Source organism: Gambusia affinis, linkage group LG10, assembly GCF_019740435.1.
Source record: "Gambusia affinis linkage group LG10, SWU_Gaff_1.0, whole genome shotgun sequence".
In the NCBI taxonomy this organism is placed as follows: Eukaryota; Metazoa; Chordata; class Actinopteri; order Cyprinodontiformes; family Poeciliidae; genus Gambusia; species Gambusia affinis.
In genome coordinates this window covers 2,487,131-2,505,996 of record NC_057877.1, presented here as the reverse complement: position 1 = coordinate 2,505,996, position 18,866 = coordinate 2,487,131, and the positions used below count along the sequence as shown (strand labels likewise).

Sequence of the window (18,866 nt, the reverse complement as noted above, 5' to 3'; positions counted from 1 at the left end):
TGCGGACCAAAAAGCAAACTCTGGTCAACCTAACAACCTAGGTCTCGGTTTGGTAGAAGTGAACTCTGTTTTTTGCTAAACATGAAACAATACCTCGTTCTTATGTGTCTTTTCTAGCAGTATGGAGGAATGTATCCTCAATGCTTTGAATCTGCATTGACATGGCAGTAGCATTAGCAACCCTCAAGGGAAATTCTTTACCATGATGTCCATCAACAGTGGCTCATAAAATCCAAACAGATCTATATTTCCTGTAGTTGGTTCGGATGCTCTGTATTCATGCCAGAATTGAACCACAACAGAGTTCATTTGGAAGCAGATTGAGAATACATCAGAAAGTGGGTCTCGGCCCGGTCGTTTGGTTTGCCAGAGGGTTTGCTTGAGTGTATTCACACCTGAGGACCAATGGAGGAGACAAACTCTGGTTCATTTAAAGCGGACCAAATGTCACAGGAGTGAATCCACCCTAACATTCCCAACTAAAGCTAGAATTGCCCCTCCTCTGTGGGGTCGACCTGGTTACTACAGAGACACCGACTCTATCCTCCTCCATTACTCCACTTGATTGGCAGGACGGGTTCCCTCTTGACCTACATTTACATCTGCTCCCTGACCCGAAAAGAACCCACGTAATCAGCAGCTCACTCATCAGCGCTGAACTTGTGTGGTGTTTATCGTGGCTTGGGGGGGGGTAGAGGAGGTAGTGTTGAGCTTCGCTCTGGTAGTAGCATCCCTTGGGCTTTATGTCTGGAGCTGTGGGGAAGCACAAAGTCTCTGCCTGCAATGCCACTCAGGCCATTCTAGGTCATCTGATTACTCTCCACGGTAATTACTAATCTTGTGCTAATGTGCAGCATCACTGAGGCGGAGTGGGGAATGAAGCTTATTCATCATGGCCTTGTCATCAGTTTTTCTGAACCGTCTTCTTAAATACGGAGATAAAGCCAGATCCCTCTTGATATTGTACCACACAGTGTTTAGTTGTAATGCCACCAGGAGCAGTCAACTCTGTTCTCAAACACAGAAAGATCCCCAGGGATCCCACTGTAGATCCACAAGTTTGTTCTTAGTGAAGTGTCTGAACGTGTAGGTGCTCATGTAGGTGCAGCAGCTATCAAAGCAACAGCAGTACACGCCTAACATTTGATACACATTACACACCTAACATTTGATGATATATAAACATAGTGCATAAATAAGTATGTAAGAAAACAAATTCCTTCAACTCATCATCCAATTGAGTTTTAACCAGTGTCATTTTATTTAGAGCTGCAATGATCTGATATTAATATCTGTATCGGTCCCGGTACTGAAAAATATTCTGGATCAGGTATCTGTGACAACACACCTGATCTATAAAGGCAGATCTTTTCAGTCTAATTCTATGCTTTGTGCCCAGACATGCTTTGTTACTTATTTTACATTATATTTATATTTCTTAATTGCGCTTTCTGAACCATTTGAAGGAAGGTTTGTTGCAGTTTATTGTTTACATGTTTGACCATGATAGTGTACTTGTAGTTTTTACCAGTTTCTGTTTCTTTATTGTTCTTTTGTTTTTTTTTACATTGGTTGTTCTACTCCTAATTGCACTGAATAGATTAAAGTTTGGTTGTTTTTTCATGTTTGACCAAGATTCTGAAGCCAATTGTTATTTATTTATTTATAGCTAAGTATTTGAGTGTACTGTACTGAAGCAGAATTATCAAATACATTTGTAATTCAGTACAAATTGTCTGTGCTTTGGTATTTTGTTTAAAAAAAGAAAAGTTTGGAGTCAATTCAGCTGTTTTTCTGTATTGGTATTGATTTCAATATCAGAAGTGAGAAAACTGGATCGGTGCATCCCTAATCTTATTGAACATACAGACATCCCAGACACACAGAAACAAAGAGGAGATTGAATTTCACTCCACAGAAACCTAAACCTGCAGGAACATCTCTAAAACTTGTTTCCTGGTTTCATTTCCTGTCTCTTCGCTGCGGGATTTCTTTTATCAGCAGGTGTGATATTATATGAATAATCTCATTTTCCCACAGTTTTTTTTTTTTTTTTTTTACTTTTTTTCCCCCCCTGCTTTCATAATGACAATTCCACCACATTTCTGAGGTTGATGAACACCCTCACTCCTTTAAACATCCCAGACAAAGAAAAAAAAACAAAAAAACATCAGTTTCGGAGCAGAGGGAAATGAGACATTCACCTGGAAATTGCCCTGGAATTTTGTTCATTTCGCTTACGCTTTAGTCCGTCTCATTTCGGATATTATTGCTCCCATCTGTGCTGAACAATCAGAAAGGGAACCCTTTTGAGTGGCTGCATTAGATGGCCTTTCATTTTCCCGGGGCCTGCGGTCGTAATGACATAATGTCGAGCACAAGCCTCTGCAGGCTCCCGGCTTTATCGCTGAAGGATTCATGCTCAAGCGGGCTCCGCTGCTCCCGATGTGTAAAATACCAAATCCTATTATTTCTGCGGCTAAATAACGCCAGTCCCAAAGGCGTCTGGGATGGGGATGGGGGAGGGGGGGGGTGATGTTTTAATGAGAGCGCCGATTCCTGACACTCGGCTGCATCTTCTCCTGTGCATTTCCTTAAACTGCCAAGTGAGAGCCCCATTAATAATTCAGCTCATTAAAGTGTGTAATTAATCTAGAGCTGTGTAACAGGAAGAGACTGGGGCACTTGGTGAAGGAGGGAGGTGGGGGGGGGGGGTAAAAAGAGAAACACTGGGCTAAAAGACAGCACACTTGCTGTGATGGAAGCAGTTTCACAGCACACTACCAGTCTTCTTGCATCATTTATCTGCAGTGAAAAAGCCACAGATAGACCCCACCAGTGCTGCTTCATCATAACCTCCAACCCCCCGAGATCTTCTGCCAATTCAGCGGGGGTGCAACGCAGCGTCTCACTACAGCCAGGGAGTAGTGGAGACATGTGATCCTGCGAGGAATAGTGTTAGTTAGTGATGAAATCTGAAAGTTTGTCCCCGTGAAAGAAGAAACATGGAGGGCATTCATTCATGTTTCATTTCTCATATTGGGAGTTTGACATGTTTTCTTTTTCATATCCTTACAATCATTAGCAACTTCTAAACTTAGAAGTGTGAAGTAGGCAGTTAGTACCAAATGAAGCCCAGATTAAGGGACGATTCATATCCACTAACGTTGAAAGAGAGAATAGTTCAGTTCAAGTCAGATCAGCTCATTCTGGCTACGTTCACATAGCAGGACTTGATGCTTAATTCCCTTTTTTTTTCCCACAGCAGTGACTTTTTATAGAGCATCAACATCAACTTCTGTACAGAAGTCTGTTTGGATGTGAAGTCAGTGGTGTGATGTGCTTTACTGACACAGACTTCTTTTATCATTTTCATACTTACAAGTTTCAGCCATTGTTCACATCAGAGATATATCTGATTTAGTTCCACATAAAAATCAGATTTTTTTGGTTGAAAACATTTTAGACTGCTGTGAAAAAGTCAGATATAGATCATGTTTGGTCAAAACAAAGAGGATTTTGGTTGCATTTTCCTGCTGTGTGAATGTATCTTTATTCAGCTCAGGTCTTGCAGCGCTCTAAAAATAAGTACGTTTACATACAAAAAATGTTGTTAATTCAATTATGTTGGAAGATTCAAAGCTGGGTAGTGACTAATTACGTTTACTCAGTTATATTTACTTGAGTAACTGTTTGGGGAAAAATTGATTCTAGGAATAACTTTAATACACTGTCATTTTTTTCTTTGACATGAATACTATTACTGTGAAGCACCACTACTCTCACTAGAATAAAAATTCTGAATATTCTAGCCACTGGGAGTAACTTTAGTAAGTGAAGAACAAATATATTGTAACCAAGAATGCACCTGATACAGATACAGCTACAATTTATGTTGAAGTGAGACCTCTTGTTTGAACACCAGCTTCGTAGATCTGATTGTAGTTTTTATCTGCTGAGAAACATACAGAGTACTAAACATTGTCACAGGAAGTGCTTTACCCTGATCTAACATACATATCCATTACCTACAGTGTATGTTTATTAAGCTTTACATTAAAGAGAATGTATTTGGAAAAGTGTTTCTTCTGCCTTAATTTGAATTCTATTTATAGAAAATGAACTAAATAATGTGTAGTTTGCTTTTTAAAATTATTTGGTGCATTTTAAGTGTATTGGTTTATGTATTTGGGGAATCTGTTTCTGCTTTTACTTTTTATTATGTCAGTTTTTGGTCCTCCATCGTTTCCATCTTTCAGTGCCTGAGCTAAACACAGTTAGCGGGTCTCCTGCTGCTGTGGTGTGGTATGAAGCTACAGTTTCCTGGTTGGCTCGTGTCGGAGGTGAAACCCCGACCAGGCAGCCGAGGCGCTGCCAGTGGTTTGGCTCTCAGGTGTTCCAGGTAGTCTCCATAAGCAGCTCCACTCACTGTGAGCCCGCCTGCTGCTGCTCAGGAGCCCTCAGCTGCTCCAGATGTGGCTTAATTTACTGCGACTTGGCTAATCATGGTGATTAAGGATTAATTACTGCTAATCACTTTTACATAAACTGGTTGGCAGAGCGGTGCTCAGAGGAAAAAAAAATGCCACACACACCAGTCAGTCAGTCAGTTAGTTGCAATAGGACGAAAGCTAAAAGCTGTCAGACTTTCCAGTTTCTCTGGGCCCGTTCCCCAGCAGTTTCTCTCCCTGGAGCTCACCAGTCAGAGGCGTTTAATCTCTAACAGCTGCCCACTACCAGGGTGAGTGGATTGCGTGGAGCTCGGTCCAGACTCTCCGGTTCTAGATCCAGTCGTGTTCAGCGGTTTTCCTCGCTAACCCAAGAGACATCGACAACATTCAGCGCAGCGGTGGCGGCTGGTTAGGCTGATCAGATACTGCTGGGTTGCTCAACTCGGCTGCTACACGAGATAAGAATACGAAGGAGCACAACAACCGTGACTTCCATTAACACAGACTGACAAGGGAATCACGGGGACCATCAGGGGGTCCGGGAGGAGGCTGACAACACAGCCCCTAGCCCCTCCCGCTAGAACCCAGGGTGGCTGCGTGGTCACCTTCCCTCCTTGGCCTGGTTTCACACTGTGACATGCTCGTCTGCCCTCCTGAAGGAATGGCTTTAATAAGATAGAGCAGAACAAGGCGACTGTTAATGACATGGCAGGCCCAGTCAACACGGCGCCTGAGGCTGTGGTCGGCCTCAGTCTGGTGCACGCTGCTGGACGCTCATGTGGGACACACAGGACACTTGCTTGGATGCTCTTCAACTGCTACCCATCCCTAATGTGTGCCCAAACGGTGAATGCTGGATTGACCCAAACAGAAATAATGCTGTTTTATGAGTCTTAATGATGACGTGAGTCTGGTACTTGGAATAAAAAGATCTGAAAATTTTCTGAGGGCACCACTGACCCCAAAACCTGCGACCCTGGGCTTCCACCCTGTCTGCTGAAGTCTGGTCTGGCTACTATGCATAGTATTTTAAAGGGCCCAGTTCCGATGACATTCATTGGTGATATCAGGGAATTAGGTACGTGTGTGAGATGAGACGGTCTCCTCTTCCTCTGATGAAGTGCTGGTGACAAAGCAGAGTGGTCACACATAGGATGAGGGAGTAGCAGAGCACCTTAACGTGAAGGCTGTCAACCCGCCTCTCCTTGGTTTTCACCTTCTGAAGAACACAAAGTCTTATCGCTTTAATTGACTCCTTAACTTTTTGCTAATTTCCCCTTTAGTGCAGTAGCTGCCATCTCCCATTTGATATGTCATTTCCCATTAGCTTTTGGATGACTGACAGTAAGTGGCTGTATAGATCAGGAAGTTACATAAAAAAAGCAGATTTCTTTTTAACAATGTTGAAGAAGCTCAGTTTGCACTATTGACCTCTGCTATTTTTCATTAGCATTAGAACACAGTACATGGCTGCCTTTGTTTTAGAAGTTGTGCATATCTAATTATAAAGGAGTGAATGTATAATATAATGTTCCGGCTGCTGACAGGAGCTGAAAAAGTCGAATCTTTACAAAGATAAACAGAGGGGACTTAAGGAAAGCAGGATTTAATAGTTTGATGCCTGTCATCTTCCTCCTGGTGTATGTTGGTTCTCTTTCCATCCCGCTACACTTGCGACTGTATAATGAATTATGCCGATGTTGAATTAGCATGTAGCTGTCGCTTCAGCTCGGGTGCTCGCCTTGTGACAGGACCACCGTAGCACAGGCCCACGCGGAGAGAGAGGGCTTCCTCTGTGATTTATTAACCGCTGAAGCCACAATGAAGTGTGCCCACTAAAGCACCGGTGCAAACAAATAGGGCCGCGGCTGTCACTGCGCTGTCACAGTAAATTCAAGCCGACAGGCCGACCACTGCCCGACCAGAAAGGGTTAATTATGCAAAAGCACTTGGCTCTCGCCAAACAAGCGTGTGGTTTTAATGATGGACCACTTAAGGCAAAGGCTACTCCCATTTTGATTCTTAAATACGATGGACCATAGTTTGATTTTGATTATTAATAAGTTGAATTTAAGGAGTTTCTGCACAATGACCTGCCAATACCCCTTTCAGCCAATTCCAGTTTCTCTTTAAGAATTATACACACCAACATTGAAATGTTAACTGTTCTTCCATTAAAATTTGTTGTAACATAAAACAACATATATATATATATATATATATATATATATATATATATATATATATATATATATATACACACACACACACACCTTTGCTAGCATCACTAAATGCTAGCAAAGGTGATGTCACACTTTACATGAGAGGCCAGCTGTTGTTACACAGTTCTGCAGTTAAATGGAGGTATTATGTAAAATGGACTTTTTGAGTTATACATTATGTATTCCCTAATCAAAAACATACCTGTTGTGTTGCTTTGATTCTTTTCATTCAAGGAATCCTTGAATCTCCTGCAGCCAGTCTTAAAGAGACAAACACCAATTTCAAGGTGTGAAATTATGATGTCAAATTTCTTCCAAGTTATTCTTGATATGTAAACATTTTTACAACAACTAAAGGTAACGTACCAAGTTACTTGATTATGCTATAAAATGGCACAGTATGCTTGGAAAATACTAAATACTGTCCCTTTAAATGTCATTTCTGTTTAATTACATAGCAAAGACAATATTAGAGAGTTTACATTTTAACTCTGAAGCTTCTTATATCTCCTTGTGGATTCCAGGAAGAGGCAATAGATTCTTAGGTTTATGAGGTTTAAAACAAGACTGCCAACATTTCCCAATATTTCATTTTCAAAGGGACAAAGCAGAGTGACTTTGCTGTAATGTCTTAAGCTTTCTGTTATCTGCTGACATCTAACAAGCTGCAGCCTGAATGAAGGTCAACATGCCTCTGTGGAAAATGTATTCTTATAATTTCCTCCATTTCCGAACATCTCCCTGATGTCATGCTTCATTGTCTTTAGGAATACACAACATATTCCCATTAACATCGGGATCAGCCTATGTTATTTAACACATTGCGGGGGTTTAGTGTTTATTTCCGTCTTGTTGCTGTTGGTGTTTCAGGAGGGGAGGGGTCGGCCATGTGGGGTTTGTTTGGTCATGTGACGGTGATAGTGATGAAGTTCAGAACTGTTGGCTGTTTAACAGAGAGCAGAGAAGCAATGTCAGCAGTGAGGTTGTTTGCTTTATGTTGTCGAAAGTTTAGAATATCAGAAAATATTGGCAAATATTGGTAATCAGACAAAACAGCAATATTGTTGTCAAATATCAGTTTTCACTTTGGTGGATTCCTAATTTTATAGTTCTGAATTTCACTGATACAAAAGGCAACGTAAAGGCTGCTCTTAAAGGTAAAAGCCTAAAATCTTCCACTATTGACAACACATCACAGGCTCAGTTATCCTGCATGAGAGGAAGATGAAAGCTATGCTGCTGGAATATTTTTTCCCATATAAAAGGCCGACTGCAGAAAATCTACACTAATGCTATTAGAAGCTAATGGTGTCTAATCAGGTTTAAAAATGGTAACGTGCCAGATGCTATTTAATTATTTTTTTTTTAAATGTTGATTTGATGGAAATAAACAACTTTTGGCAAGCATTTTATTGCCAAATAATGTTAATGCCTTTTTGACGATGGTGTTAATATCCTGATTAGGCACCTTTAATCTGTAGCGTGTCTGAGCAGAAGCCCCCTACATGCACGCTCTCTCGCTGACTTCAGGGAGTGGAGGTGGTGTAGTCCACGGGTTCTGGAAATGTCCAGTCAAAGACTTGCTGATGAGTCTAAATATGATATCTCCTAACTGCCTTCTAGTGTCTGATTGTCCCTGTTCTGCTACTCATAAAGTAACCCTACATATTGAATCCAGTTTGTTGGTGCAGAACTGATGGGTCTGCTCCTTTCTGAGTCCGAGGTCTTTATGTATTATAGTTCATCTCTCAAACTGTGACAGAGTAGCCCTAACGTCATTAATTAAACATCAGGTTTTCTCCCAATCAGCCCATCATTGTGACAGGCTTCCATGCCAGCACTCCCTGTCAACATGCCTTGCAAATCTAGAAGGGGATTACATATGGTAATGGTTTTTGACAAGCTGCCATTTGCTTCTGTTAATCTGATAGGGGAAGCTATCTGGACTGTGGAGCATGGTGGGCCGTAACTGTGCCAGTCTGATATTGTTATGCCATAAAAAAAACGTAAAGAAAACATTTCTGAAGATGGAAGCTGTGTCCTGGAAGGAATCTTAATCCTCCTGTCAAGCTTTTGATACAAACCCCAAATATTGTCACTGACTAAGAAATGTATTTTTAGACCTGGATCTTGCTTTCATTTGCTGTCAATTTGAATGTTTTTTTCATACTTATCAACTGCTGATGTGTACGGCGGCATGATGTGACAATCTGTAATGGATTTGTGTCCTTCCTGAAGAACACCCAATTCACTAACCCCTCTTTTCTTTTGCCATGGAATTTTCTCCAAGAGTTGATTTTTTTTATTTATTTATTTATTTTTTGGTCAAAATAAAAAAAAATCTAGGGGCCCAGATTTGTGCTTAGTGAAGGAGCTTTGAATCAGACCCGTTTCTAGCTGGTCCACAAATATGCCACAATCTGTGACATTTAACAGGCAAAAAAAGCTTCAGTTAAAATTACACTTTGAGGTGAATGAAACTGATAACAAAATCTATCATACAAAGAAAACAGCAAATCAACATATCAAAAAAAAACAACTGATTTTAAGTTGCTATAAACACTCTGCTTTATAATCTGATTAAGCTGATCTGGAGTCAGTCATTCCTTCATATCGCAGCACAATGTTGATTCAACACTAAAACTGAGTTCATGATGAACAGATTCTAGATTCTAGATTGTCTCTAAATAACATTTACCAAGCTGTCAATTTGGATAATTAAATTGACTAGCTAGCAGGACAAAATAAACCTGCTAACAACAGAAAAGATGCTCCGTCTTCTCTTATCAAGCCCGCGTCACCAACAGATGCTTCAGGTTGATCATTTAGTTGTTTTTTTCCTCTGTTTTCTTTTTCTCACATTTTTCATGGGCCACTAAACCTGTTCTGGATGCCACCTGTCTGCTCTATTTTTCTTGCTAATGGGAATGATTGATGTCAATTGTTCCCATCATACTGTTGGAACATTCATGTACCTAAAATTAAGAGCTAAAAATGTCTTAAATTCCTAAAAGTAAGTTGACCTTTAACATGTTAGTCACAGATCCTAAATTTTGCTTTGACAGAACCATTTAATCTGGGATTTTTTATTTATTTATTTATTTTTTTTTTGCTTGACTTTAGAGTTTTTCATGCAAATTTACCACCAGTTGGCTGGATGAAGTTTGTACATTTCTTTGAGATATAGATCTTAAATTCTATTCATAATCTAAAGACTGTCTTAAGTTTGAGTTGGTAAAACCTGCACAAACGGTCCTGCTTCAACTGATGTATATTTACTTGGATTAATATTTTAATACCCACACCCATCTTCATATGAAGCCACAAGCCAATCTTCTGGAATGACTAATATATAGGGAGCAAAGAATCCTACATGTGTGCTCACTGAAAACAAGCAATGAAGGTGGTGGGTGGGGGGATTTAAGCAGCCTTCTCTCCACCCAATAGGGATGTAAATCATCCACAAGCGTGATATTCCAAGCTTACCCTAGCAGAGCAAAAGCCCCCCTCCTACGCCCTTACCCAGCCATCCCTCAGCTGTGTGGAAATGAAATAAATATTCCCAGATAAACGATGGCGGTTGAGATGGTTAAATATCCACCTTTCCAAAAGCCAATTGCCCCGAGCTTTTATTAAAGATCGATTTGATTTGGGGAAAAGGCCAGATGTTGCGAGGTTAAGCAAATGTCACGTTCTCCCATTCCAGTTTACGTTTTCCTGCCTTTTCCGTTGCTGACATTTCGTCTGTACCCAGAGCACTGAAAGCACCCGGCCTCCTCCTTTTCCGCCTCTCACCACGATTGTGTGTTTCGGCCACATTATTGGTCAATTCGTCAATGACCACAACCGCCGCCGAACTCCTGTGGTTTGCATTTTGCATAAACGTATGAAATAAAGCAAAGCGGTGCGAGTAGATCGGCTGACTACAATACATTCAGGAAGGGGCATCCGTTGACCGAGGAGGACGAGATGGAGAGGTGGAGAGGTGGAGAGGTGGGGGGTTCGGGCTCAAACCGCCACACTGAGATAATTGTTTATCCCTGGGAGAAGCTTTGCTGTTTTGTCTGCGGGTGGCTAAGTAAGTTGAGCAGCAGTCTTCGCCGGCCCAGACCCAAGGCTCGGAAGCATTAGGATGAATCAATTAGGCCGCCATTAGCCAATAAAGTGGCCCTCACTGAGTCGTGTAATTACGACCCACAGCAAAGCCAAGTTTATGGAGGCACATTATCCCCTTTTTTCTCCTTCTTCTATTCATTTGTTTGAGGCAATCCTTGCATTGTTGTAATCATGTGCTTTGGTTTCCACGCAGAATAAATAAATAATTTGCTCCCATCAGTTCTGAGCACTGTTCAGCCTGTGGTTTGGAAGAAAAAAAAACAAAGCCACTTTTTTTTCTCTGTTCAATTAGAAATGAACTCATAAATCTAAAGTCAGCCCTGTCTGAGAGAGAGCTGGTGGGAAGAGCTGATGTTCTAGGCAGGCAGCTACTTAGCTTGTTCCCAGCTCCGAGGACGCTGTGTAAGTGTGACAATGTGCTGTCAATGAGGGATGACAGTACACAGCCAACATGGCGTAATGCATTGTTCCTTCCTGGGTCCCTCCTGACAGATGCTCTCCAAGACAGCTGGATCAGCAGCGAGAGCGGCGCCGGGATCTGGGCCTGCCTGCGTCTGATGTGAGGCTGATTAGCAAGGCTAAGATACACATGTCAACAAGCCAAGTCTGGGGATGGCATCAGAGTTTGCGCTCATTGTCAATTTAAGAGCTCATCATCTGCTTAATTCGAGCATAATGCACCAGATGGAGTAAGCGGCGCTGCTGGATCCAGTCGTTTGTTTCCCCTTTTTTCCATGACCTTTTCTTATTCAGCCAGGGAGGGGGGAAAAAACAGTGCCGGATAGTTTCTCTCTGTCTCCCTTCCAAGACGTCTCCTAAGAAATGACCTTCTCTGCAACAGGCGCTCCTAGAAGACTGATGCTGGAGGAGCTTCAAGCCAAGTCAAATAAACACTCGGCGAATGTTAAGCAGGAAACTTGGCAGGCATGAAGAGAATTGCTTTTGTGGACACTGAGGATTTTTGCATTCGCTTTTCATTCCACAGCCTAAATAGTTTATGAGTGTGTTGGAAAAAAAAAGTCAAGCCTTGAATTTTTAACTATATTAGTCTTTAAAATGTTCTTCCTGCGTTTCATACCCTGAGGTTAGTCTTTATTTAAAGATAATCTTTGTATTAGCAACCCTACTGCCTTTACAATACCAGGGCAAGTATTTTACATGATTTTCTAAGTAAAGATTCACCCACTAGTTGTCCTCAGACAAAATCAGGTTTATTTTCCATTGATCAGCTCTAGTATTAACAAAAAAAGATTATTTTTTATTTTTAAATCCGATGAAATGGTTAGGTAGGTTTGCTTAGAACAAGGTTCCTACACTTATTTTATTATAACATTCCATACTTTTCTAGATTCATATTTTTAAATTAATTACTAATTCTGGGCTTTTCATTACAAAGCCTGAAACTGCTTGAAGAGAAGTCCAGTCTTATGATTTGTGGATTCCGAAAGCAACAAGGCCACATAGTGCTGAAACATTTCTGACTGCTTCGATAAACAATGGAGTAACTTTGACTGAGTGCAAATTGTCCAAAACAAAGTTTGGGGACTTTGAACAGTTAAAAATCTTGAATGTAGTCAGTTTTATATCCCGGTGGTCTTAATGCAACAACACTCAGGACGAGTGTGGCAAGTGATGCTCACACAGCACCCGGGTGATGGATGTCCTGTCAGACCATCAGTTCACAAAACCACACACAAAAACATTTTTCTAAACGTTGCACCACGCAAAGGGTTAAAAGTTCATGGGCTCCAAAGGACCCCTCTCTTAAAACTGTGAGAGGATTAAATAGGGGTGGCCTGATTTACCTGCGCGATTTTCTTGATTTTGGATGATTGGCAATCAACTGATTCCTACATGAGAAACTGATCTTAATTACCTCTGCAAAGGTCTGAAAATCAGCTATTGTCCAATGTTTCTATGGCGTTAGACGGAGCTGACTAACAGACCACACATCAGGTCACGTCTGCACAGGTTAACCACAGTCACCTCGCTGTTGCCGACGTAGCAACTTTTCAGGCAAAAAAATTGGTATTGACTAAACCCATCAGTCTTTTTAAAGATCAGTAATCGGCCAGAAAACTAATTGGTTCACCGCTGGTGTGGTTCAACCTAGTGTAAATTTAAGGCGTTTGTGTTGTGGTCCATTTTTGACGTGTTCATTCAGTCGGTTAGTAATTCAAAACTAAAAATACTAAAAGGGAACATGTTAAATGGAAGAAACGATTGATCTAATGAAAACACATCAAACAAATAGAAATCCATGTGCTCGGTTTTTCTCCAGACATTTCCAGAAAGCGTAGGAAGGAACTCTGTTGGAGACAAAAATGGAGATAATCTTGGAGTTCCTTTAAGTTTCTGTTGGATTCAAAATGCCTACCTTTGTTGAATAACCTGTTTACATTGTAATGTTTCAACAAATATATGAATATACCAGCATTGGGGATTACTAAACTGGATCTGGTGTCCAGTGTAGAAAAGCTGTTGGTCTTCACATCCACGCCGTTTTTTTCCTGCTGGACGGTTTTCCTGACAGCAGCTTGTTTTCCTTCGTTCCCTGGTTTTAACAACCACTTCACATGGGTGTTTATGAGGCGGTAACTTTAGGAGACGGTGGCCCCTGTGCTTGTGAGCAGTCAGGAGCAGAGGGAGTGGGGGGGGCAGCCCTGACGGATGTTAACCGAAGCGGACAGGCGGGTTTAGAGTTTGTGACGGAGCAGGTCTGATGGAGTCACAACGAGGTTGAGAAGGTGCCTGGGTTTTTCCCCCTCTGAGCCTGGATAGATTACTGGTGAGGTGACGGAGTCTGGATAATGAGACAGTATGTTTTTACACTCTGATATCCCAACAGACCCCCGGCTCCCCACCTCTGTCCTTCATCCTCCTCCTCCTTTTCTCAATCTACCCCCTGCTGAGCCCATCTTCTGAACCGCTGACCTCTTCTGCTCACCCTGGCAGAAGGGGGGGGGGGCTTTTCTGCCCCCTTCCCCTTCCCCCCACTCCAGTAGGCCTCGTTTTCATGCTGAAGACTCCCCCCAAACCCTCTCAGGTAACCAACCCGGTAATCACACTAAGCGCTCCCATTTTCTCTGAATTAATAAAGTGTTCCCCACAAAAAAGTCCTACTCTGGGTTGATGCTAGGACAAGTTAGGAACCGGCGGCCCTGTTGCCAAGCGGAACGCTTTAGAAGAGCCTCTTATTGAAATGGGCAGCTTCAGGATGGAGGAGGAAGAGTCTGAGCCAGGCATCGATTTCACCTCAGAAAATGGAAGGTGGAATTTAAACGTCCTACATGGCAAGAGAGACCTCTAGTGGATGGCCATTTTTTTACCCATCTGACTTCCCAAACTGAACACACACTCCTTGCTTCACTACATCACATCAGATCATGCTGCTTAATATGAAATGTGCTAGCGATCCCCTGTCACGTTGTGTTCTACTCTAAACGGGCCGGCTCATGTGCAGGAATCGTTACAATCCCTTTGGACAAACAGCTTCTACCAGAGCTGACATCATGACACAGAAGAAAATTAAAAGGGAATGTTGATGGAGAATGGATCCCAAAATACTAAATCATCCTGGATTATGTTGTTATTGTCCCATTTATCTGCTGCTCATCTTTCTAATTCATCTCTTGGTAAAAAATAAAAAATAAAAACTTTTTCTAAAGCCTAATTCTCAGTGTCTTTGTAGCCAGAAGTGTTGTTTACACAAACTGAAATGATTGTTTTAATTTTGTCTTAATGTAGTTTAGTACATTTATAGACTACAGAAGTTGAATTCAGGATTCCAAAGAAATCCATATATGGAGAGTGAACACTACCAAATTACAACAAATGTTCACATTTCATATTATGTACATTTTTGTAAAGACGTTTAAACATTTGTAGTGAAAGTACTGACCCAGAATCATAACAAACTAGGAAGAAGTTATTGTAATTTGGCACTCTTCACTCTTGACCAATCATTTCAATGTCCAATCATTTTAACATTAGGAAAATTGGAGAGTTTTCTCTGTCCATTATTTACTAGACTCATTGCAATAAGTCAGTTAATCATGTGATATATTAAAACAATCTCAATAATTTCCATTTGTATGATTTATTGTTGTTTTCTTTTCTTTCTTTCTACCAACAACTGGATCATAAAAGTCTGGTGCTTTGGTCTCAATTAGCCCTTTTTTTAATGACAACTTTGAATTTACGCTTTTCATAATTTATTTGTTTTGGTGTTTTCTTTATTTACTTTGCATATTTAAAATGTCTTCCAGTTCCAGTGTTTATGTTCATTGGAATTTAACTTTATTGATCTTTGACAATGTGTTCGAGCATTCCTAGGCTATTTCCTTTATATTATTTATAAATGGTCTCAAAGCCACAATAGCATTGTTGATCACGATAACTTCTGTGACAATTTATCATCCAACAGAATTTGCTGTCATGTCAGGCCTATCACTTACCTGGTGATGAAGGATTCAGTTTATACTGAAGCTATTTCCCATGCTTGTGTGTCAGGCGTGCAGCAGTTCTATGTCGCTGACAGCTTGTAACTGCATCACCCCAGCTGCAGGTGTGACCTTTTCAGATTGACCTCTGACCTCCTCTTGTCACCGCAGTGCTCAGCATCCGCGGCGCCCAGGAGGAGGAGCCTCCGGACCCCCAGCTCATGCGCCTGGACAACATGCTGCTGGCGGAGGGCGTGTCAGGGCCGGAGAAAGGCGGGGGCTCGGCAGCGGCGGCGGCTGCGGCGGCCGCCTCGGGAGGGGTGGGGGCCGACAACTCAGCCGAGCACTCGGACTACAGGGCCAAGCTGACCCAGATCAGACAGATCTACCACACAGAGCTGGAGAAGTATGAACAGGTGAGGAACCAGCAGAACCAGCTTCACAGAGCTCCCCTACCCAACCCCTTCAGACTAGCCATCAGCAATTAGCAAACACCTGGTGGAACGGCACGTCAGCTGAGCTCAGTATATAAGCTACTTCTCAGTGCAACGTTGGTAAAAACGTTGTTAAAGGGACTTTACAACAGATGCACGCCCCACTTTTCAGCTTCATATTTGTAAAACATTTTGAAAACCATCTCATTTTCTACTAACTTCATAAATCTGCAATAATTTTGACATCTCAATAAAACCCATCTACATCTGTATATGGGAAAATATGAAAGAAGGTCAAACTGTTCATGGCTCTTTCAGGCCATTTTCTAATCTGTCTAGTCGGTTCAAACTATCATGAAGTCAGCAGGATATTTTTGGGTTGTAAGCCTGAAACATCAGAAAGAATCAATATCAGTTCAGCTCTGATATGAATTGAATCGCACTTTTCTATTCGTTTATTCTTTGTGGAATAAAGTGACAAGCCTCACGCACTCACTGTTTTCTTTAATGTACAGTACATCAGCTGTCAGGGAGGAATTCTCTTCTGATGCCTCCCATCTCAGATTAGTCCATCATATGCAGCGCGTCGTGTCGCTGTGTGCATTCCTCCCGTCTCCTTTACATCCGCCGCATCTGCAACAACAGCGTCGCTTTTGGCGCAGACAGACAGACACAGACAGAGCCTGACACGGCTAAATCCAGGGAGAGATGAGGATGAGAAGCAGAAAGAAGGAAGCGGAGACAGTGAGAGCGGAATATCGCAGCACATTCACGCCCGGCGTCACACTGGAGACCCGACCAAACGCCGTCTCCCAGGGTTAGCCGCACCGTTAAAGTGTGTCTGAGAGCGAGCAGCTGTCACCGGTTTCTCCCAATCACAATTTCTGTTAAATATGAAACATATAAGTGCTTATCTTCCATCCGGGAATTTTGAGAACCCTCCACCTCGTACATACAGGTGACACTTCTCTGCGCAACAGATGTGGCACAGCCTTGTTGATAAGTGGAGGTTTTCTTTATCTGCAGTTGTGTGTGAGCGGGCGGAGGCTGACTGCTCTCTGACTGACCACTGCTGCCTTCTCCACAGGCCTGTAACGAGTTCACCACCCACGTCATGAACCTGCTGCGGGAGCAGTCGCGCACGCGGCCCATTTCACCCAAAGAGATCGAGCGCATGGTGAGCATCATCCACCGCAAGTTCAGCTCCATCCAGATGCAGCTCAAGCAGAGCACGTGCGAAGCCGTCATGATCCTGCGCTCCCGCTTCCTCGACGCCAGGTGTGTTTGTGTGTTTTCTATCTGTGTGCACTTTTGTGTTGCTCTGTTCTCTACACAGGCCTTAAATTCATGTCTTAAATTAAGACCTTAAAATGTCTTAAATTCAGTAGAAACTCAGGTTATGCTCAGCCAGTTCAAACAACATCTTGAATATTGAATATCTTTCTGCTACAAAACAAGGTTACTGTAAGGGTTTTGTGTGTGTGTGTGTGTGTGTGTGTGTTTTAGTATCTCGTTTGTGAGTTGTCTGAAGTTTTAAATCTTTTCCATTTGAATAAAGCAAACACAAACTTGTGTGTAAGAAGCCAGAGCAAAACAGTTCAAACATGGGCTTTCCATTTCTACTCTAAAACATAAGCATTACAGAATTTTTAATGTAATTTTTAATTTATAATTTTTAATATGAAAAAGATAAGAAACTAAAGGAGGAAAGAGGCAAAAGAAAAAAGAAAACATCCACACTATTTGGGCTATTTAAAGTATTTCTTTTACTCAGGGTAATATTCCCATCTGACCGTCAGTCTGTTAGTCTGAATGGTAAATAAAGGGTCGTTTTCATGAACAGTCCCATCTCCACCTAAAGATATCACAAGACAAACACAATTGATTTTCAACCAGTTTTTTGTGACTGCATATAAAATCCCAAGTGTATTTACAAATTTGTTGCGAGGGAATGCAATATGCTTGCGAGGAAACGCTAAAGAAAAAATCCCCCCATGTCCGCCTGGGGGCTCTATATAATCGAATATTCTGTGTAATTTAGACTTTTCTGTTGGGTAACAGATTGAGTCTCACACAGACATCTCCATTGCGTTCATTGGCTTGAGACTGTCAAAGCTACCGCTAACTAGCTGCTAACTGTTCTAGCCAACCAGCTTTTTGCGTTTGTCATGGATAAGTGTAAATTTATCACTGCTGGACGATATTCATCTCTGCCACTCACTCACTTCTGTTGCTAACTCATACAATGCTACACTCATTCTGTGCGACAAGGTGCAGCACCACAACGATATACGACATGGAAACAGGCCTTACATTTTATCCATAATGGTCTAAAAGAGTCTTAAATTTGAGTTGGTGAAACCTGCAGAAACCCTGTCGCCATAACGACAGCACAAATACGCCTATGAAGAACTTACATACAAAGCTATGTGTTGTGTTCTGTAGTTTTTCTTTGCTGCCTACCACACAAGGCTGGCTGGTTTGCATGTTTGGATGCCGTTTGCTGTTCAGAACACCCTGCAAAGTCGGCCAATAAGTGCTCCCCGTGTGCTCGGCAACACTAACAGTTTCCCAGTTTTAATGTAATCGCTTGTTCTCTTTGATGCGTGTTTTGGATTTGCATAAATTTCTCCAAGGATAAATCCCACTCAAAGCCAGGGTTGGAGGCATAACATTTAAATGAGGCGTGTGCGCCCGTATAAAGCTTCCCTATCTATTCTCTTGCAAATGAACGTGACGGCGCCGCCGCTGCAGCAAAGAGGGAAATAGGATGGGAAAAGAGCAAATGCTTTTACTGGTTGAGAGGCACTAGCATGTTCTGCACCTCTGATTAATCTACTGGCTGCTGGAGCCCATGCTGTGCACATTTACATATTTTTCTTGCGAGCTGTTGGAGCGGGGGACACAGGTTTTTTTGCACAAATCTCCTCAGCCAGCCGGCACATGCAAAGAGGTTTTGAAGAGTTCCCTTTCAGCTTATGTAAAGCCCTGGTGGGATGTGGCGCCGGCAGACGTGACCTGATAGGTGCAGAAGATGGAGGGGTCAGCCAGCTCTAAAGCTCCGCTCCGCTCCGTCTGCTTAAAGGTGTGCTGGCAGATAAATATGTTAGCGTTCATGTCGGATCAGTCCAGCCTGCGTCTCTGCAGTCAAACAGCGTGGCTTCCTGGAGTCCTGCTTCTAGCACGCTTCCAACAAAGCTC

General features: G+C 42.1%; 1 protein-coding gene across 3 annotated transcripts in view; it reads left to right on the top strand.

The window, feature by feature from the left end:
* The window catches only part of LOC122838489 (pre-B-cell leukemia transcription factor 1-like), a 70,371-nt gene that overhangs the window by 35,326 nt on the left and 16,179 nt on the right, over positions 1–18,866 (top strand). For all 3 annotated transcript variants that reach the window (XM_044129181.1, XM_044129180.1, XM_044129182.1), the window contains exons 3-4: positions 15,403–15,647; positions 16,753–16,943. In XM_044129181.1, coding sequence (XP_043985116.1) covers positions 15,403–15,647; positions 16,753–16,943 — 436 coding nt within the window. The remainder of the gene's footprint in view (positions 1–15,402; positions 15,648–16,752; positions 16,944–18,866) is intronic.